The sequence below is a fragment of the Seriola dumerili genome, unplaced genomic scaffold, assembly GCF_002260705.1.
Source record: "Seriola dumerili isolate Sdu_G_001 unplaced genomic scaffold, Sdu_1.0 BDQW01000219.1, whole genome shotgun sequence".
Taxonomy (NCBI): Eukaryota; Metazoa; Chordata; class Actinopteri; order Carangiformes; family Carangidae; genus Seriola; species Seriola dumerili.
In genome coordinates, this window is record NW_019174474.1 from 7,421,393 (window position 1) to 7,443,671 (window position 22,279).

At 41.3% G+C, this 22,279-nt stretch overlaps 1 protein-coding gene across 1 annotated transcript; it reads right to left on the minus strand.

Moving 5' to 3' along the window:
- Positions 1-5: 5 nt before the first annotated feature.
- On the minus strand, positions 6-22,089 carry LOC111228719 (USP6 N-terminal-like protein). The gene is made up of 14 exons (XM_022754735.1): positions 21,898-22,089; positions 10,382-10,455; positions 9,689-9,774; positions 9,451-9,490; positions 9,257-9,337; positions 8,771-8,878; positions 8,571-8,680; positions 6,746-6,794; positions 4,932-5,052; positions 4,632-4,726; positions 4,311-4,376; positions 3,975-4,074; positions 3,364-3,516; positions 6-3,236 (listed from the first exon to the last, which is right to left on the minus strand). Exons 2-14 carry the CDS (start codon positions 10,445-10,447, stop codon positions 1,843-1,845), a joined length of 2,469 nt encoding a protein of 822 aa, XP_022610456.1. The 5' UTR covers positions 10,448-10,455; positions 21,898-22,089; the 3' UTR covers positions 6-1,842.
- Between the last annotated feature and the right edge of the window lie 190 nt (positions 22,090-22,279).

The following is a 22,279-nucleotide window of genomic DNA, read 5'->3' on the forward strand; positions in this document are numbered from 1 at the left end:
CATACTAAGGTTTATCTCTTTATAAAAACTCAAATAAGTAGATGCATAAATGTACACAAGCTTTGGTCTGAGCCTCAGCATCACTGATGTCAACCAGACCCATAAAAGGAGCAGTGATGTGCAACTGGTGGTCAGGTCACATGACTAAAAATACTCCAGCAAGCCAAGTGCAGGCCAGGATCCAAGTTCTTTGGTATGAATCACAGCAGCCAGACCAAAGTTCATGAACAAGCCATTAAACATCTGTTAACATCTGGCTAAAAGGAAAAAGGTTTCTTTAGCAGTAACCTTGAACTCCATTAGAAAATAACTGAATACTTCCAGAGAATTGCAAAACCTGTCTGTAATAACAAAACCAGTGCAAAAAAACAAAAAAACAAAACAAAAAAACAAAAAACAACTGATGTTGAGACACTATATAATGTAATATACAGAATAGCTGAATGAAACAATATAAACATGTTTTACTATTAGGTCCTTGTACAGTATATTATGGCTCAACTTCCATTTCTCAAGAACTTTTGCTCTGTACAATTACAATAAACTGACAGTAAAGTCACTGCAATGGCTCTAAATTATGGCTGTGCATATGAACACATTTAGCTTTGATTCATTCACTTCTCTCCCTGGTCTGACAATCTGGAACAGTATGATGAGGAGTGTGTCCTTGTTTTCTTAAATTTAGCTTACTATGTGCACATTCATAAATGAACATTATAGGTAGCATTTATTTCTTGGCTAGGACTAGTTTCCCCAAAGGCATCCTGTCTCTGGATGTGTTCTAAAATGTGAAGACTTCATTTTGGAGTTACTGCCAATATGTAACACTTCCAACCACTAGAGGGAGCTACTCTTCATGAATATGTCTCATTACTGTAAATCAGTCTGGAATCCTCATGTTAGTCTTATATTTCCATCTTATTTAATCTTGATATGTGCATGCATATATACATGAATCACTACATTATTGCTGTGAAATCAAGTGTCAAACAAACAGATATAACACTGAAACTATTTCTTTGAAATTGACAAAATTTAAAGGTTAAAAAAAGCAGCAAAATACCCACAGGGTACCCACTGCCTCCTGCCTGTATTTACACCAGTAACAAATTGCACCATGTCTTCCCTGCTGCTGGTGGTCACAACATTACAACCTTTAAAAGGTCTGCATGCAAACTGCTTTGGTGCAACCTGGTTTAGTGGTGCTTTGTCATCAAGTATTGACCTAGAGATACAGTAAAGAAACTGTGTTATATTAATAGTTTTTCATTATAGTTTAACATACATTTAAGATGTGTGAGCCTGCTCACAGTTGACCATAAATGCAGTATAAATGTATAGGCTTTGGGTGCTTTAGCAAAGACGCTTCAGCCTCAAAAGCCCTTGCGTTAGAGTTGCTACCCAGTGCACTGTGATCAGGTTAAGACACTTTGTTGGAAGAAAAGGAAACTATCTGAAGAAGAAGCAATGGCGAAACACGCAGCTGGTATTAGATCACCTTAATACTGTGTAAATTTCTCATTACCGTCCATTAAAATAGGAAATCAAATCTGGTCTAAAGGAAAAATACACTCACTTTTTGTGCAGAAAAGGTTAACACAGATGGCAATTTTAAATACACTGCCCTTACAAAAAAGGTGCAAGTGTCACAGAAATCTGTACATATCAATGAAAAAAGTCCTTTCACACACGTGCACGCACACATGCAAATACATAAACCTCTGACACACTGGGTAGCTACTGGCCTTTCACCTCTTATATGGCTTTGAAAACAAATCAAGCACAACAGAGAGTCCGAATCATACTGGCATAATCAGTAACATATGAATGATACTTGAAAAATCAGAAGGTCACTGATTTGGGCAACTGCTGTCCACCTGGAGGCATCCTGCAAAAGTCTGGGCTGGATCGCACCAAGGGAACGCCTACTGCTGACTGTCCTGAGGGCCTGGAGTGGCCTGGGGGAGACCCGGTGTACAACAGTGGTGCTGGGAAGGCAGAATGGTCCCTGGGGCCCCTAGAGAAAGGCTTAGAGTAACTGGGTGAGGTGGCTCTGTGTGTGTCTGAACTGCTGGCAGTGTTGCACTGAAAGGGAGTGAGTCTGTCAGCAAAACTAGCTGGAGGAGGGGGGATGATGGAGTCCTCCACCCAGCTACCTCCTTCATATTCAGGCTCCTGTGGCAAACTGGGGAGGGCACACAACGAGGGAGGTATAGGAGAAGGGGAAGGAGGGATGAAGAGAGGAGGTGGAGGCAGAGGGTAGAGAGCAGGGTCATAGTCTCTTTTAATGGCATGTGGAGGATTGCTGTGCATGCTGGGAATTTCCTCAGGAGTGGAGGCCAGCAGCCTGTCCAGGCAGCGATCATCCTCATCAACCTCAGACAGGTTGTCATACTGGGAGGTGTTGGAGGGCCGCCTGTCTCCCGCAGACGCCGGGACATAGAGAGATACTGGGAACTTGGTTGGCTTGGGGGGAGGAAGTGTGGGAGAGGAGGAGGGGGAGGAGTAGAAAGCATGGGAAGGAGAAGGCTTTGTGGGAGGAGTGGGTGGTTTTGGGCATGGTTTTGGAGACAACTTCATCTGAGGAACCAGGGTGGAGCGAGGAGAAGGAGAGCGGCGCTGGGTCTCTGGACCAGTCCCAGTCCCTAGACAATGTGATTCACGGTGAGGCCTTTGGTCATTGTGCGCGGGGTAAAAGAAAGGTGGAGGTGGCAGATCTGGAAGATCCATAATCTCTTCCTCAGTCTGCATGACAAGAGTGTCCAAAGCAGGGGGTACGTAGGGTGGAGGCCAATCCAAAGGCTCTTCCTGGGTCTCTGGGTCTCCACGTTGGCTCTCTGGTTCCACCCGGTCTTCATTCTGGCTACACTCTGGGAGTGACTCCTTCACATTTATGTCCAACCCACCCTCAGCAAAGGGTTTGTCTGCATTTGGAGGTAATGGAGGTGCTCTACAAGGCCTTAGAGGAGAAGGTGTTCTTTGTGTGTGGACTACAACTGGATCTGGTGAGGGCAAAGAAGGTGTTTTTGCCCTGGAGAGGCTACTTGAGTCCTGGGGCTCTGCAGGAGAAGGGGTCTGGTGTAGGTTGATGCTGTCTGTTTGCTGGGCCTCTGTATCAGGCTGGCTGTTGGGCTGCAGATTTATTTTGACCTCCAGAGGAGTGTCAGGCTGCAGCGGCAGTAGGAGAACTGGTCTCTCTTGACCTAGAGGTTTCTTTGGTAGCTCCTCTGACTTGGCTAAATAGGGAAATGGAAGATAAGGAAGCCATCAACAAGGAGAAAAAAATGATACTTTGGGATAAATGAGACGAAGAAGTGACTGTAGCTTTATACTATAACAGAAATACGAAGAACACAACTGCACCTGGAGGACATTGGTCCAGCTTTTTACCGCGTAGCTCAGACATAGCAGCCTGTAAGTGCTCAACCACCATATCATCAGGCAGGAAGAAAGAAACAGCCAGCTGCTCTTGGAGAAATTCCCTCAGGTCCTCTAACTGAAACTTCTGGAGACGCTCTGATCAGACACACACAACAGAGACACAAAAGAGTGGCAATTAAATTACAGAAAGGGAGACTCTTGTCAATGAGGTTAAATGTCAGGTAACCTCTGATATAAATATAAATTTTAATGTTAAAGACAGTACTACACTAACGCAGGCCTATCTTTAAGATAATTAAGGAAGTGTCCTGTCAAAAAAGTGCTTTTGCAAAAAATTGACCAATGTGCTGAGGCAATGCTCCAGCAAAGCATCCAATGAAAAGTCAGCTTCCGGTTCTTCTCCACAGCAACTCACCACTTGCATTATGTAAGCCATCCAGTTAGGAGGCAGCCAAGCGTGATGCAGCGTGCCATGTAATCCACAGAGTAACATCCACTGGTATAGCAACAGCAGCCATGGCTCTGTCAGGGCATGAAGCTGCTTTGACTCATTTGAACGGCAGGGAAGATAACATAACCAGCCTCATACTCACTCTTATGTAACTTGAGGGTTGTATATGCCATGGCAGTTAGCATCTTCTCTCCCTCCAATATGTAAATGTCCCACAAACGCAGAGTGAGGGTGAAAGGGGTCTGTTATGTAAGACACAGGGCGGTAGAGAGTCAGTCTGATTAAAAAATAATAAAACAACCTCAAATGTGGTGCAATGTTCAACAGGAATGCAAGAGAATGCACTGTGAGATAATGATTTATGGTTATGTTTAAGAGCAGAATACATTTGGGACTAGATAGTAACTGAGAAGCTCTGGAGATGGAACATTCATGCAGTTCATATTCTTTAAAAAGAAAAATGTTAGAGAATACTCACTCTGTCAATGAAGCACTGTAGAAACCATTTGGTGGTGTAAATCCCTGTTGTCATCTGCTCCTTGTCCTGTGGGGCAGGAGTTACTGAGAAATACTCTCTTTGGGAAGTAACTCCTTATAATCTGTTCTCAGTTATAAATCTTACTTTCCAAACAGTCCTGACTCTGAACATGTGGCCTTTTGCAACATAAATTAATCACATAATGAGAAATGTCCTGATTAAATCAACTGCATCCCATGACCTGTAAGCAGTCCATTATTGTAGCTCCATGTCTGTTGCATGGGCAGAAAGCATGAGCCATACAGATGTACTGTAACTTACCAGGTGTTTCTTCAGCTTAGGCAGCATTTTGGAGAGGATCAGCTCATGGTGGGCCTGGAAACGGTGCAGCTTGGGAAATCCCGGGATGAAGAACCCTAGCACAGAGAAAAAATAAATCAGCAGGCCATAAATGGTGTGTGGTGAGGGACACAGAGACATAATATTTAGAAATGAAAAAAGTATTTTCCCTCTTAAAAGACCAAATTAGTAGTGGCCTCATTCAACAGTTTTTTATATGTCCAAACATTTTTCTGTATAATTGTTTTTATCTTTCTATCTTCATTTCTTCCTCTGTCTCACCATGCATCGCATGCTTGTTGTTGGTGAGGAGCTGGGAAAGAGCCCAGAAGGCATCTTCCTCATTCAGGTACATGAGCAAGATGGCAGCGATCTGACTCATCCCCTGGCAGTAGCTCACCTCCTGAGGGAACGCAAGAGAGGAGACAGGTTCAATTAAACAGAATGAGCAAATGAGAGGAATTATTCATAATTTAATAGAGCATAGCCACACACAGGCCTAAAGACTAAGAGAGGAGAGCACCTGAATGTCTGATGTGGTCTGAAGGCAGACTGTGGATGTGTGTGGTTTTATTGCACAGCAGGAGCTTCAGACCAACTGTAGATGCAGCTACAATATTATAAACACTTTTACCAAGGTTGTAAAAATATTTACTGCAGTCCAATACATTCTCAGTATTGTCATGTCTTCAACTTGAATTACCGCCAATTTGACTCCACCATGATTCGATGATTTACACTAAACACATTGCCCTTGGCAAGTGCAGATACACAAAACCAGACACACACACTTGGTATTTGTCCATATTAAGCCGATTTATTGCACAGCTAGAGATGGACACTCCAAAGTATCCTTTCAAGGAAATACAGTAGATATAATTGATGTTTGCACAGAGGTTAAACTACACATTCTCCACATTCTTCTCTACCATCACATAGGCGAAAAGGACAAACACACTTTTCTCCCTTATCCCTCCCTCCTCCTTTCTCTCTCGCGCTCTCCTACTGACCCAGTTTCTTCTGAGCAGCGTGTCAGAAGAGAGGAAAAGGGAAAAAGGGGACAGCACATTTCCATTTCCTCTGGATAAAACACCTCTACCACACAGGAACCGACTACAGAACCAAATCAGAAAAACAGACATGGACTGTGTTTGCGTACGGGGGAGATGTACTGTCCTGAACAGATCACTCCTGCGCAGTTGTAAAACCCAGACTTCACTCCACTGAGACATACTCTGGTTTATGATAGAGAAAGGACATTGGGACTTCAGGGCAGACTTGTTATGTCTGACCTCAGCATCCGCAAATGCATTGCTAAGACATTACTGTACAGGAAACACTGTTAAGATTACAAATGAACAATAAAATGTATGAAATGGGATTAGGGTGTCATGAGAAATTTGTTTAGCTACTGTATATCACAGTACTGTATATCATATTTTGTAGGGCTACAATGTAAAATTATTTCCCCTAATAAATTATTCTGCTGATTATTTTCTCAATTAATCAACTAATAAATGCCAGGAGATTGTGAAAAATACAGATTACAATTTCCCAAAGCTTCAAATTCCTTGTTTTGTCAGAAAAGTCCAAAACCTCAAGATATGCAGATTATCATCATATAAAACAAGGAAAAAATCCTCACAACTGAGAGAAACTGGAATTGGTTCTGCATTTCTGCTTGAAAAATGACAAATCCATGATTAATTGATTTTGTTTCCACTCTTGTATTTTGCTTTGCCAAGTCAAGTACATGTAGAGTCAAATGGGAACTTGGTCTAAAGATGTGAGCGCTGAGTATAGATGTGGGTTCACTGGTGGTCTGGCTGTTAGATTGTGTTCCTGTATGTTAAAGGCCGAGTCACACGCATAAATAAAAGATCTCACCAAAGGCTCTGAACAAGAACGAGAACAGATGGGTTTAGATTGCTTGGCCTGTTCTTTGCTGTATGGAAACTAACGCACTCGGTGGACTTGCAGCTGTTGCGCCACTGGTTTGCAGCTTTTGCTGTTCAGCCAGTGTATACAAGACTCCTCCATATTATGTAACACACACTTAAGTAGGCACATATATACACACATGCAAACACACTCACCGTGTTGTAGACAGAGTAAGCTGCTAGTACATGAAACAGCGCTTGCTGCCTAGACAGGGAACACAGAAACCACCAGTTAAAAAGAAGGATGTGATTCCTTAGCAAAAACCGAACAAGCTGAAAACACTGTATTGGAGTATAGCAGAGTTTATTACATGAAAATTCCCCAAGGCCACATGACTAATGATCTCTTAACATCCTCATGCCTAAATTAGCTCCATCAATCAGCACAAACAGATTCAAAACAGTTGCAAATATTTCTGGGGAGGTTGACAAACCCAGGCTGCAGCATATCATCCTGGTAGTGTTTGTGTAATTCTGTGTGCGGGTGTGTGTGTGTTTGTGAGTGAATGTGTTTGTGTGAATTCTATCCAAGGGTCTTAAGCCTGAGCTACCCAGCATTCCCCATTCCAACATTTTATTTTATTGAAGGGAACGTGCGAAAGTACTTCTGTGATCTATTAGTGCTGTGTTGACACTCAAAATTTAATAAAGACCGATCACAAAAAAAGATCCCATTTTTATGGCTTCCGTTTTTAGGGATCACTTAGTGGGTTTTTTTTAAACATGATTTCTCGTATGTCAGCAGATATCATGTTTTCATCATATAACTTCTTCCACAGCATGGAGCTTCTCTCCAGTTTCGCTGACCGCAGGGTTGTGTGCTGCGTAGCTGATTACATCTGGAGTTTCAACTGTTTCAGACAGTGAACACAAGGCAGTCATTGTGTAAGTGTATGTGAGTGGATCAGGGAGGGGGCATTAAGAAATATAATGTAGACAGAGAGGATGTCTCCTCTCCAGGCCTTTATAGTAAATACATGTCTTTAATACAGTGACAGAGACAGGAAAGGAGCTTTAAATAGCTGTCAGTGTCTCGGTGTGAGTAAGACAGCTGTTGACTTGCAGGGAAGGAGTGGGCAGCCAAACAGGATGGAGTGGTGTTTTGGTCTGCTTGGACTTAGCAGCTTTGAATTGGAGGGGAAGGACGTTACAGAGAGCGAGAATGAAGCACTCAGTCACATACTCCGTTAAACTGACAAAGACAAACCAGTAGCTTTCACACCTGTCCCACAACCACCAAGCAAATGCTATAAAACAGAGTGTTTGTGTTCTGAAAGTTTTTTAATGTGTGCTTAATCATTTTTCTCTTTATTATCATTACATGTATGTGTTGTCTCCAGATAACAATGTGGGCAGTGTTATTCCACACATGCACACTTCATTTTCATCAGTGCACATTTCTGTATGAATGCCATTTCCTGTGGGGCTTCGTGCACTGACAGGAAGGCTAATAAAACACTGAGAAGAGGAAACAACCGCTTTGGTTTTGTGTGAGTATGTGAGTATGTGTGCGTGTGTGTGCGTGTGTGAGTATGTGAGTATGTGAGTGTGTGTGTGTGTGTGTGTGTGTGTGTGTGTGTGTGTGTGTGTGTGTGTGTACGTTGGGGGAAGGGGGCTGCTCCAAGGTTTAAACTAGAGGTCACACCCTGCAAGAGGGCAAACCGGAACATGTGAAGTGACAGAGAAAACCAAAACAAGAACTTTGGAGACACCATGTGAGACAAAAGAGGTTGAGGATATTTGTTATGAAAGCTAACTAAACTGTGTCAGAGTAGAATTCACATGACCCACAACAATATAAGCAGTGTGTTTGCTCAAGATAGGTAAAAATTACTCAGGGTTTCCAATGTGACTCTTTTGGGTGGCAGTGATGTAATAGTTTGAAAGAGGAAATTAAGAAATTTTCATGCTACATCAGTAATGTTTGTAGATGATTTGAAAGCTCCACGCAGCTTTCTGCTGAGTGAAGCTAAGAACTCACTTGACTCCAAAGCGATCCATGAACATAATGTGGTTCCTGAAGGTTCTGTTGACGTCCAAGTCGATCTGCTTGATCTCTGTGGAGAAGTTGCGAGCCTGCTGCTTCATTTTCTGGAGGACAGAATAAGGACGACTGTTAGAATTTACTCTTTTAAGGTATCCACATTTTAGAGGAACTGTAATCAGTTTTAAGATTCATACCTCATATTTCCCTTGGTTATCTTCTTTGACTTTCTCTATGTCCAAAAGCAAGGCCCACGCCTGGCCTCTCAGCTGCAGGGGGATGCCTTTATATACTCGCTTCACCAACTGAAACACATGTGACAGAGGCATATGGGCAGACGTGAATGAGGGCTCTCTAAACATAGAGAGACGGTCTTCACCACAAGAGGCAAGAGGGTCACATATGAATGCTGCTCTGTGGGGTGTACCCGTGTTAACTCTCTTGAATGACAAGGACTCATCACACGCACTTATACACTTGCTTAAGTTGTCTAGACTGGAGCGAAGGGAGGGATAAGGGAATAAGCTCTGGTTAAAAGGGGAATGGAAAACAGATTATTAACAGACATGGAAATAATACATCACATATTTTAGCTGAAAAAAAGGAAATTGAGACAGTATGTTTGTGTGTGCGAGTCCCTGAGTTCACTGGTGTTTGATGTGCGTCACTACTGAGTTACACACCTTTTCACTGTTCCTGTACTTGTCCCAGTTCTTTACCATCTTCAGCCATTTCTCCACTCTCTCAACCTCCTGATGCTTTTGCTATGGAGAGGAAAGACATATATACATGTGGTCGACTGCATATGTGAAAGGGTGTAAATATTTCACATGCAAGGTCAAAATCTGGACTAGATCTGGACTACAGAGGTTCATACCTTCTCTTCAAGTGCACTGGGTGTTGGCAGTTCTTCCTCACTGGAGCAGAAAAGCAGAAATACACAACATGTGTTAGAAACAGGAGCATTGAGATGATAATTTAAGTTTAACATTAATATAAAACGGCATCGTGACGTGAGAAAGATGAGAGAGAAAGTGTGACAGAGATACAAATTAAGGTGTTCTCATTGAAACCACAACCACAAAGTTGTCAGAGCTTTAAGTCGGGTAACTTACTGCAGGAAGCCGAAGCGGTCAGTGACCTTAAAGATGCTGTAGTCAGCATCCTCCCATGGGTCAATTTTGACTCCCTCCTGCCTGCCCTGAAACATTCACATACCATTACCTCCTTATTAGAAAATATTGTATGCAAAATAAACTGTTAAAAGTTACTTCAGATGATGCTTGTGTAGCTGCAAACAAACTGTGATACAGATAAATAAAGTAGAAAAAATTGTCCGTGCCAGCAATAGTACATCAGCTTTACTTGTTTGTTCCAACAGCCATCAAAACAACACTAAACAGACTAAACCTTCCGATGATTTTTGCCTTCTCTTTCACATGTAGTTCTCTTGTTTTCCTCTTCCAAACATGAACACTCAAAAGGGTTTTAACCCCAATTTGTGACACACAAATTCAAACATTCACAGTCACTGTGTCATCAATTGATCATTCCAAGTAATCCCATTTCCACTGCCTGTTGGTAACAAATCTATTCTGAGTTCACACATTGCAGGCACCATTCAGGGCCTCTCTTTACCAGAAAGACTGTCGACTCCTCTGTTTTGGTGTAAAACACCTTGGCTTCCCTCTTTAAAGGCAAATTATGTTCAAGATGATCATGATTTTAATTTTTTTAGGATTGATCATTGTTACAAATCAAGACTTTCACGAACTGTGGCTCCAATTTCTCCCTTTGCACACTCTTACCTTGTCATATTTAGAAATGATTTCAGCACGTTCCTCTGCTATCAATGTGTCTATGTCCTTCTTCATGTCAAAATCTGAAAGGAAGCAGAAAAAAATCTCATTAATAATCATCAGAATTGACATAAACCAATCATCAATGTAACTGAATATTTATATAAATAAGGTATTGTAGCTTGGTGGTTTACTGCTCTCTACGGTTTTTGGTGTGGATGGCTACAATATGGAGAGGGTATGGAGAGATCATCACATACTTTAACTAGACTGCCTTGATTGCCTTTACAGGGATGGTCTGGATGTATTTTCTGAAGTTTGCATAACAAGTTAAGTGACATAAGGACAAGGAATTATCTATTCAAGTTTAGGTCAGAGTTTAGGTCGACTACAGAATAGTGCTAATCTGGAAGTATTTCAGTGTGCTGCCCATGGACACTTGAGCAGGGTGAAGAACTTCTGACTCAGGGGCTTGGACCTACGGATGGTTGTGTGCTTGCTTCATCCTATTGATGGGCTACATTTATTTGGGAAGTGTGCATTACGTCAATAAAAAAGCCCTCCAAAAAATCAACAACAACAAAAATGCAGGAAGTATTTGTAGGTCACAGAAAGACACTATTTGAGGTGGTGATGCTGCAGCTTCTCTCCATACATCTCACCATCAAATCAACTTAACATTACTGACTTGCTTACTTATTCATCACCAAAACAGAAAAGGAATAGCAACATATGACAACTCATACACATTTGACACAGATTATACTAATTCTCTGTACCATAGTGTTGGGTCACAAGGCCTACATCACACTGTTCCTTTAAAATAAATATTGTTGAAAGCTGGAGTCTATTAGGAGCCAGGGAATGAAGAGGCAAGCCACAAGGCCATCACCGACTTCCAGTTAATGTGCCCAGAGCCTCAAATGACTAAATACTTGTGTGATATGAAAAACAGTGTTTCTCACATTCTTCCAAATTTGCCTAAATTTCAGGTTTTAGATCCGATTAATTTGAATGATAAGGGCAGTGCAGGACAGGCTGAGAGTGGATCAAGATGGTTTAGACTGAATCTCTAAACCTCTCACAATGCCAAATAATCTGTGTAGTGAAATGCTTTCAAGCAGGCTTTTCCCCATTTTCCTTCTGTGATTTTTGGATGCGCAAACACTGTGTAAAACAGCCGCTGGAAAAAGTACATAAAGACAGAAAGAAAGCATGGCGTACTGTATGTTGAACTATGCATCATTTCAGGGTATTTTGCATTCACAGAAGGCCAGTGAGTCATGAGAGGTATAACAATGTATAGTATGACACAATGACAGTCATGGCACTTTTTTTTTTATATTGTATGTGTGTACAGTTATTCATGCCTGTGTGCACATACAGCCTCGCTGGAGCCAACTCACAGTACTCAAGAAGCATGACAGCGACAGACTGCCTGAGCCCATGAGGAAAGAAACAAAGATGTGGCCAACTGAAACCAGCGCCTGTAGTAAAACGAGAACTCAGATGCTCTTGTTGCCTCTCCCCCTCCCTTTTTCTCACAGTATAACCCCCACCTGACCCCAGTCTGTCCCTTTAAGCCTGTCTCTAGCCTTCCCTGGGCTGATGTGCCCGGCCAGCACAGCTCGGCTGTTTAGCAGTTGTCAGGGCTGAATAAACACCCCAGAGAGAACAGCCTCACCGCTTGTTTGCCAGGTCAGCATTTCATAGTGATGTTTGAATACAAAGAATGTGTCAGGTACACCCTGCAGGCATAGTGGACGAAAATAAATAAAAGAAAACTTTGCAGCCTTTGAATGTAGTGTAGGTGTTGAAGCATCAGTGTTAAGAGGCAGTCGCTAGTTTCTTTTAAGAAACAGGTTAAAAAAGTAGGCCTTTGTTATGCTCCACATTTAAATGCAGTCATGAGACAAATAACCAAGATGAGAAAATTTAAATCAAAGTAAAAGTCTTCCAATAGACAGGGGAGGCTATTGGTGTTACTTTAATATGAATCTAAAATAATTTCATTTTCAAATTGCTCCATAGGTCAAACTAAGGCATATAAATATAAAATTAACTTTTCATAATTGTGTTGGTTTAAAACCAAACTTCTTTGGGATCACTCAGAGACTTTCTGTGACACTGTAGAGAAAAACTCCAGAGGCAACCCCATTGCAACAAATGCTGTGCACCGAGGAATACTTTCACTGACGCCTGATGGCATGTGTAGCCAGCTGAGGCCTCAGGTGGCATGTATGTCTGGCATGCCTTGCAGCAACAGGTGTGAGAGCACCTGCCTCCTCTCACAAATACTCTTTAGCTTTTTCCAACAAACCCTTATGGCTGGTGCTAACTAGGAGACTTCGTCTAGAACAATTTCCCCAACATTTTACATCTCAATGCCAAAACAGTGGGCACAATGACAAGATAAATTAAGGAGATAGGTTGCAAGCCATTGAATTTCAAGATGCAATTTGTTTGTGAGTATACATTTATTAAAAAGTCATGTATATTTTTGGCTCAGATGTGATATGTCTTCATATCTTTACACATAGTCACAGGACAGGAATTTTTGCTTCTGCCTCCCCTAGAATCAGAATGAATCATTAAAGACGTTAGTATTGATGTGTCATTTCCTTTTCATCAGGTGCCAGATCCATCAGCCATATACCTCATGTCTAACAACACAGCACCCAGTCTTCTCCATTAAAACAACAGCTGAGTCTCTTGTCTAACAGGTGGTCAGTAAAACCAGACCAGTGAACACTCTGCTGTTCTATGCTTTCCTTTTTTACCATTTCCCTTTTCTTGTCCACCTCAGGTCAGGGTATTTTAGCTTTTTCGAGGCATCAGCATATTTTTCTGAACAGTTGTAAGCTGTTTGTGAGGGGATACCATTGACATGACTCTGACCTTGTCTATATCATATAATCAGGGAATACTGTCTGCCTACTATATGCAGGCTACATTTACACATCTAGGGTGATATGGTTTGAACAAGAAATGAATGTATAGCTTTCTCTATATTGTTATTCTCTCCAGGGATGGAAGTAATTAAAATTACATCAGCTATTTCACATCAGAGTTGAAGTGAAAAGTTGTGTTGAAGCCTGTTTGTGTGTGTTGTTTCTTTGGATCAGCAAAACTTGAAAAATATGCCAACTAGCTAAGTGGGCTTACAGTATATTATGGAATTCAATGTGTGAAAATACAAACAACACTTCCCATTGCACCTGCTGCGTTATTTAACATTGCTGGCAATGGCATCTGCAATACACAGTATTAAAAATACATTTGTTTATAAATGGATAACAGACAAATGAAAATGATTTTAAGCAAAACATGATAAACTTCAAGGCCCATCCTGGAGTAAAAAACAGAGATGTTTTTCACTCCAGCTCCTCACGGTGACTGTGAGCTTCTTTTTTTCTACATCACTGTCTACTGAGTAAATTTTTATAAAAGGTCTGTTATGCTTCATCTTTAGGTTCCAGCTGCTTACTTCCTGTGTTGAGTCTCCAAACTGCTGATAGCATTGTGTTGGGTTCAGGAAGAAAAGGAAACCAGTGGCCGCCACTCCTTCAACAACAGGTTCAATGAGAACTACAAAAAGAGTGTGACAACAAAATGGGTCTTCTCCTAAGCAAGAAAAGCTTTTACTGACAAAACCCTCAAATTATCTGGACCTGACATTTTATAGTCAGCAAAAAAGATGTGAGTGATACCACACGGAGGTCAGTTCACATTAACACACCAACACAGCTGAGCCCCTCCTCATGGGCACTCAGTGGTTGGTTCAAAGAAATTTACTTTGAACAGCTCTTTTCAAGTGGTGATTAGAAAGGTGGGTAGTTGTGGTGGAACTCAAGGTGTCTGATGGATGGAAGCTCTAGGAAAAAGTGAGTAAGCAGTAGAGAAGGTCACTAAGTGGGAGACAGATCATGCAGTTAAATATCATACATGGGGGAGTGCACATTTTTGTAGGAGTGTGTTGTAGAAAGGAGTATATGAGAGAAAGAGAGAGAGATTAATTAAGGTTTCAATTATTTATAGATTTTAAGACAGAGAAACAGCTGTAGGTTTCAAGCAGAAAATGTAAGCTGGGAATTAAGTGCGTGACAATAGGCATTCACACCTTTTACAGAAAAAATAAAAATATAGATCTTTTTACATATCTCTCAGAATGTAGCGGTGGTGAGAAAGTGGTGGGTTGACCAGTGGGCCAGTAATGCAAAGAGCTAATGACACTGCACATGTAGTGAAAAACCACTTTCCTGTATGGCTAAATTTTGATGATCTGGTTGCTTACAGGATATAAGATTTTGAGCCTGGGGCCTAGGTGACATCATTTCCTGTTATGACATAGAGCTCTAAATCTAGCTTGCGTATATAAGCTCTCAATGCACTGTTGTAACCACAAACAGCTTGCAAAGCGTTCTGAATCACATCCAGCAAATTGTATAGTTTTAAACAGCGATGCAGCAGTCAAAATTTCTTATCGCTGAATGTATTGCTTCTTTGTGCTGCGTTCAGCCTGGGCATGACTTACATGATCTAGGGTGTCATTTCTTAAGCCATAAATAAATTGGCTTTCATGAGGCAGAATTATTAGGATAAGTAATTTTACTACACTTGTGAGGGGTTCATTTTTCAGACAAGAAAGTAGAGGTATAAGCCGGGCTCTGCATGGGATCCCAAAAGGCCATTTATTCCTGTCTTAAAGTCTAGTGCATGAGTTGAGAATGCTACAAAATTTGAAAAAATAAGAAAAAAAAATTGGACTCAGATCAACATTTAGCAGTTGTCCTTAAAAAAATGTAAATCAATTACATTAAATTTAAAAGAGATGAGTGCACTGAAATTTAACACACTTTCTGATGTGTTTATTTATTTTTTAATCTTTCACATGTTTCACATGGGATGATAAAGCACAAGTCCTCTTTTTATATATTTCTCCTTGATCCATGATCATCTCTCCTTAGGTTTTTAATCAATCTTAATCTGAGTAGCAGTCAGATTTAAAACAGATGATTATACAAGTACATAGTCAGAATGAAAGGCTGAGATTAGAAGGAGTCTGGTAGTAGTCATTTTACTGTGGGATCCTGGAAAAGTGCTGTGATATACCCTGGACTGATAGTTTAGGTTAGGTAAGGTGTGTGTGTATTTGTTTATCAGTGGTCTGACATCTTGAGCCGAAACCCTCAAGTGAAACTACATTAGGGTGTGGGATGTTTATACAAGTAGAACGAACAGCAGAAGGTTGCTTCATCTGAAGCCACTGGGTTTGTTTCATCTTAACTAATTGTGTTCATAATGGTTGCTCACTGAAAACACTACATTAGAAGCATTACACAGATTTTGCATTGAAATCCCAAGGGACAGATTTATTTCTTACAGAAATATGATCACATTTTCATTTTCACTGAATGTCTGCTATGTGGCTGGCACTTAAAATCCTAGCCCCAATTTGCTGATGGCAAAATGAAGCGACAGATGACAGATGTTTAGTTCTTTACCACTGGATGATTAGTCAATGCTGTGTGGTCTGCCAAAAGACGCTCTGGCTCCGAGATAAGACAAGCTTCGGCCAGGCACTCATTCAACCATGTTAACCTCACAAATCATACTCGCATTCTGCGCTGAGTCTGCCATATATACATATGATTTATTATCACTCCGCATCATAAACCCTCAACTATCCTGCATGTGCTGCATTATGTTGCCCTGGGGTCTGAAAGTACTACCCACCAATTACCACAGACAAGTAGAAAATACCAGCGTATTCTAATGATTCCTAAATGAAGGGACTTTTAACTTTTGCGTCTGCATTTCATTTGAAAAGGTCTAAAATGAAAAATCTTAATTAACTGACACCTATTGCTACATCAAGGAGATACATAAAATATAACAGGCAGCCAAGACAGTCCTAGATAGAGTCCTACGCTGTATGTCTCTGGTATTCCTTAATCCCATGACATTCATGTTTGTGTGATACCTTCTTAAGATATTGCAACACACATTAAAGTCACAACTTTTGCAACTATTTACACATCTTTTGACTTCAGGACTTAATGATTGCAGTAATTTCTAGAGTCATTATGAATGCAAATTGCAACAATAAATTTCAAAGAATGTTCTGCAATGCAGTGTATGTTATTATCCCTGTCATTACATTAGCCTAATGCTGTAGGCTCTTGGTGATTGTGGAGAACAAGCATCATTCTAGTTCAGAAAAGGAAGGAGGCTAACAAGCAACCACATGGCTCCAATTTCCACATGAAGAAGTCTTAAGTCCCAGATGGCTTCAGAGTTCTAGTTTTTAATGGGTGTCAGACACACAGTGTGTGCATGTAAGCATGCATGTGTATAGAAGAAGCAGAAAATGAAAGGGGGGGAAAGAAGAGAGAGCTGGACAGAGAGAAAGATTAGGATCACCAAGAGGTTCTGTTTTTAGCAGGGGCAAGATGGCTGTGAAAACAGATCAGAAATGTTGAAGTTGCCACAGATGGCAATCAAGTTCACCCTCACCAAAACTTAAGATCTTTTGCTCAGTTCTTCTCAACATTATGTTGATCTGGCGATTATAAAACATGCATGTTATAAAAAGGAAGTCCCTCAGAGACTAGGAATCACTAACTCACCCCACAGGAAATTTAAGCAGGCTAGTACAAGATGTTCAATGCCGGCCCTTTCTTTAAAGGAAGGTATGGACTCCAGATGGAACTTCAGAGACACAGAAATGCTGCTTAAAATGAATAACTGTAGGCTCGATACTCTAGGTTTTATCGTGTACCATCTTCAAGCATGTTGCAAGTAATGACCAGTCATTACATATATGCTACAATGATAATGTGTATGTAAATAATCGGTACCTTCTGTAGACATAACAAGGATGCAAATGCCCTGTGCTACGAAACATGTGTTTTGCAGGTGTGATGGTGCATGGACAATGGACAATTGTTTACCCATAGTTCCAGTGGTTCCTCTAAGGAGTTGTTCAAAATGGCTATTGACTCACAATAAAGCATGGCAAATAGTGCGCTAACTTCATCTACTCTTGACTGGGTTGAAGCAACCACTATGACACATAAACCTGGGGATCAACTTAAGAACAGAGACAAAGATGATACTGAATTAGACCAATGAGAGAAAATCTAACTGTTGGGAGCCTTAATAGCGAGCCACAGTCTCAACAAGAGATTCCTTGTCTATCTTGCTGTCTTAGGCTCTCATTCTACCATCTCCCTCTGTTTCTTTTGTACAGCTGTAGTGTTTGTGTTTATGCATAGAAAATAGCAGCGACACAGAGACTGTGTGACCCAGGGGCAAAACATCCAGAATACAGGGACTGGGGAAAAGCACAAGGCTCAGAATAGATTGTTGTCCCCAAGGGGGTTTTTTGTCCTGCTCCACTCAATATTACCACTGTCGCTCTGCCTTATTGTTTTTCCAAAGCTAAGCACACAGAACATAGATTAACCTACACCATCCCAAACTATCTATTCCACATCTTAATAAAGGAAATAACAAGCTCAAGCCTAAGGGACTCTCTATCACCTCACCCTGAATCTGACCCAGCCTGAGAACTGTCTCTGCTTCCTTGCTGCTGCCTCCCCTGTTACCTGGGGGGAGGGGGGTCTCTAAATATAAAAATGACCACACAAAGTTTTAGATGCAGGAGTAGCGGGCCAGCCAGAGAGGCCTTGTTTCCCAGAGTGGCAGCACTTTTTTTTCAAGGGTGGTATGAGGAGGACAGGAATGTCAAGGGAACAGTATTCATAAACACAAAACCACAGGACCCTGCTGAGAAAGCCACATTCTCATAAATGGATCCTCTTCCTAGCAAAAAATGGAGTCATAATACAAACAGCGAAAAAAGGGGAAAGCTCTCACCCAGAATTTGAGTAACTAGTGCTATTACATTATAAAGATTATAAAGATTTTGCACCACAAACTGCTTCGACTGCAACAAGATGCACATGCTCAGGTCATCAATAAGCTCACAAAAACATGAGATCCAATACCACTTCCACTGTTTGTATACCACTACAATCCCCTCACCACACCACAGCACAGTGCAACAAAACGCCATAGAGATTAAATAATTCAAGAAGGTGAACACATACAGAGCATGTTACCCAATGAATAAGGCCCAAGCAGGTGCAAAGTTAGCTGGTCTCGAGTCAGAAGCTAAGCAGAAATTATGCTAGGTTCACTGATACACATTCCACTGGTGATTTGGTTATCATAGTTTTCATGTTGAAATCATGTTTACAAGCATAGAAACAGAGGATTAAGGTACATGGGAGAGGAGCAGTCTTACGCTGGAGGGAAAGTGTAATTTCACCATGATTTAACAACAGAAGGAGGTAAAGAATTTGGAGCAAAAACAAACTTGAAGTGGCATGTAAAAAAAGACACAAACTGGAGACAATCACAGAAGGGAAATTCCAAGATAGCCTGGTTTAGCCATACATGCCAAAAGACAAACAACTATTTGGGGTTATTATCCCAAGGAGCCATCACTCATCTCCTCTGTGGTGTGGCGGTTTTCAGCCTGAGTGACAATCTTCCATCTCAACAGTAATGTGACCTCAATTTAACCAAGGGGACAGAGTGTGGGGAATAGATTGGAGTAATTTAGACAAACTGGCTCATGCAAATGTCTCGCTGGTTTCTGACAGAGGCTCATACAGCCAAAATGTAGTGGACCAACTTTTTTTTTTTTTTTTTTTTTACAACTAATTAACTTATCATTTAGTCAATGAAATGTAGGAAAAAGTGTCATACACACACAAACATACACTACACAAACAATTCCAGATTCCAAGATGCTATCTTAAAAATACTTGTTTTGTCTGACCAACAGTCCAAACCCATTTATTATTCTTTAGTATATGAATATCCTATAAAAGGTAGTAAAAGTCATGATCATCACCGTGCCATTTCCAAGGTCTAGGTGTTTGTTATAATCCTGGGATTGAAACCACTGGCCGGCTGTGGCCTTTTCTATGAGTTTGGTTGTTCTCTCTGGGTCTACAAAGATTTCAGGCATGCAGTGTTGGTCAATATGAAACTGATAGTAGCACATAGCTGAAAATTTGAGAGTCACTGTGGTTGTCTCTATACTTAAGTCTTGTAATAGACTGGCAACCTGTTCAGGGTTACCCTTACCTCCCAGCCTATGTCTGGTGACACAGGGTGTAAAAACTCTAAGATCTCTCGAGTCACACAGCAAGGCTACAGCCTTTCTGTCTTTTTTATGGTTGGCAAAAAGCTTCACTATCTGGTGTGTTTTGTGACACTGGTGCGTTTGTAGGCCTTTGACGTCCATTATAAAGCCACCATTCAGAAAGACAAGAAAGGCTATTGATGCCTCTCGACTGAAATAATATTATCACAACAGCATACAATGAATGCTGCTGATTGAAGAGAGTTATGACGGGGCTACAGATGGACATTAAATTTGGTCTCAGTATAAAACATTAGGATTTAGTAATAATAAAACTACACTTTGTTAATTGAATTTGAAAAAGATGCTGTTGAGTTTTCTTAACCAAAGTATAGTTTAACTTATTGTTTGCATTTCTGGTGCAATGCTTTCATCCAGGAAAGGAATTTATCAATGCCCTTTGATACCTCAAAGTGAGGTAGTGATGACTTACAAAAGAAAAATGAAAAAGACTTAATCACCAACACTGATTGTACTAAAAATGGCTAATGCTGCTGACTGAAGCCCATTCACAGGCATAAAAACAAAATAAGGGCTCACATGCTCTGTCTCACACGTGGCTCACATCCTGTTGGCATCAGAGAGGGCAGTCAGATCATTGTTCAAGAGCACATTGAAGAGCCTCAAAGCTTTCTGCAAATAAAAGCTCAGTTCACATGTATTTCTTAAATTCGAACTGCACAGCTGGATTCAGCTTTTCAAACATCAAACTTCTCGTACAAAGCACAAAGTTAAGAATTCCTTGGTGTTTACAAAAATATACATTAAGAGAGGTGCAATTATATATACGTTGATCCACATAAGGGAGGCAAATCCTGTATATCAGACATTAAAAATTACAATTGGTTGCCTTGATCTCTGAACAAATATGGTTTGAACGGATATCAGAAATTAAACCAATTAACACCAACAAGAACACATAGCAGAAAGACGGACACAATTAAAGAGACAGAAATGCTGTGGGATACGATGGGGGGGGGGGCTCAATCATGCTACATCACACAAAAGCAAAGGAACAAAGCTGTCACCTTTCCGATGTGGGCCTTCCTCCTCAAACCACAAGCACAGTGACACAAAGTTTGATACTCAAACACTAAAGGCTGAACAATAAGAAATAGGCTTGTGAACATGTGCATGTACAGCTAAGCAAAATGAACTATGTTATATATGTTTGTGGACTGAGCAGATAAGATTTTATACAACTGGACAAAAAACTCACACAAACTCATTTACAAAAACATCTTTCTCCTTCCACTTCCTTCACAGACAATGTTGGTCATCATGCATATTTAAATTGTGGAATAATGGACTCGACATTAGCAGCATGCGCATCTGCAACATTAGACTGAAAACAAAAACACAATGAGGGGGTAAATGACAGTAAAACAATGAGTACCAGACATCTGGCAGAGGATGAGAGCTGGATCCTGCTGGAGATCTTTGACTCAGACTGTCTGCAACCTCCCCCACTCCAAAGATGAACCAGTGAGACGCCCAGTTAACCCACCAAAGGGGACCACGCATGGCATGACATGACATACAGGCCAGTTACTGGCCTACTTCTGGATGCTGGAGCATCTGTGGTCTGTGTAGTGAGTTATGTAGGGTAAAATCCTGCTTGACAGGAACTATGCTTACTTCTTAAACGAGATATCATTATATATCTCGTTCAGAAGTATGGTTCCTGAACTGAACCATAGACTGAGGCAGATTGAGATCTGGCTTCATACGCAGACACAGACACCAAACAGCAAACAAATACTGTGTATGCTGGAATAGATAGCCAGAAAATTAAGGCGACATAGATAGATAGATACATTTCTCAACCATCCTTGCCATAGGTTCACAAGCCATTTAACTGTTGGAAAGCCCGTGAAGAGTGATGCAAAATCAGAAATTCCCCAAGAGAAGCGCTCATTCGCTGCCCTTACCACAAAGGGGTTGTTAGGCAAGCCATCTACTCTTTACACTAAATTGTATCGGTTCCCAGAAAACGAACCAGCCTTAATGTTCATCTCTACAAATCACATGTGTATGGGAGCAAAATTTAACGCACCCCACAGCTGCACGCGAGCGAGTAGCCGTTAGAATGAGTGGGGATTGTTTCCTGTAGTGGTTTGTAGAGAATTAGGCAAGTTGTAAAAACATAAAAGGACCAGATAATAAAGACCCAGGCGACAAGTCTTTTGAGGCCACCCACATACTACCGTTTCCAGCGCTAATAACTGTGAAGAGAGTGAAGACTAAACAGTATTCCGAAGTACAGACGCTAACAGTTCAATAGCAAACAGTCGTAGCTGCTTACCGTTTGGAGTGACTTCCCTTCTACTGCTGCGCTGTACCGACAAGTATAAACAAAATCCACTATTTTCATTCTCCCCCTCGCTGTCCAGGGGAGCCGGTGTCACTGTGCTGAAGGCTTGTCTCTGACTGTCGACTAGCTCCGTTGAAATCGATGCTGGTCAAACGGACTCACCCCCCCCTGCCCACCTCCACATGCCGCGAGCTGGTCGCAGCTGTCTGGCAGGCGCAACACCAGTGACAGTACAACGCACGCGCACGAGCAGCAGTGGGAGGCGCGCCTCTCCTCGCAGACACAGTCAGAACGCGGGTTTCCGTATTTGATGTGCAAGAATCGACCTAAAGGACGGTAAGCCATCATAATTAACTGTGTGTTTAAAGTTACG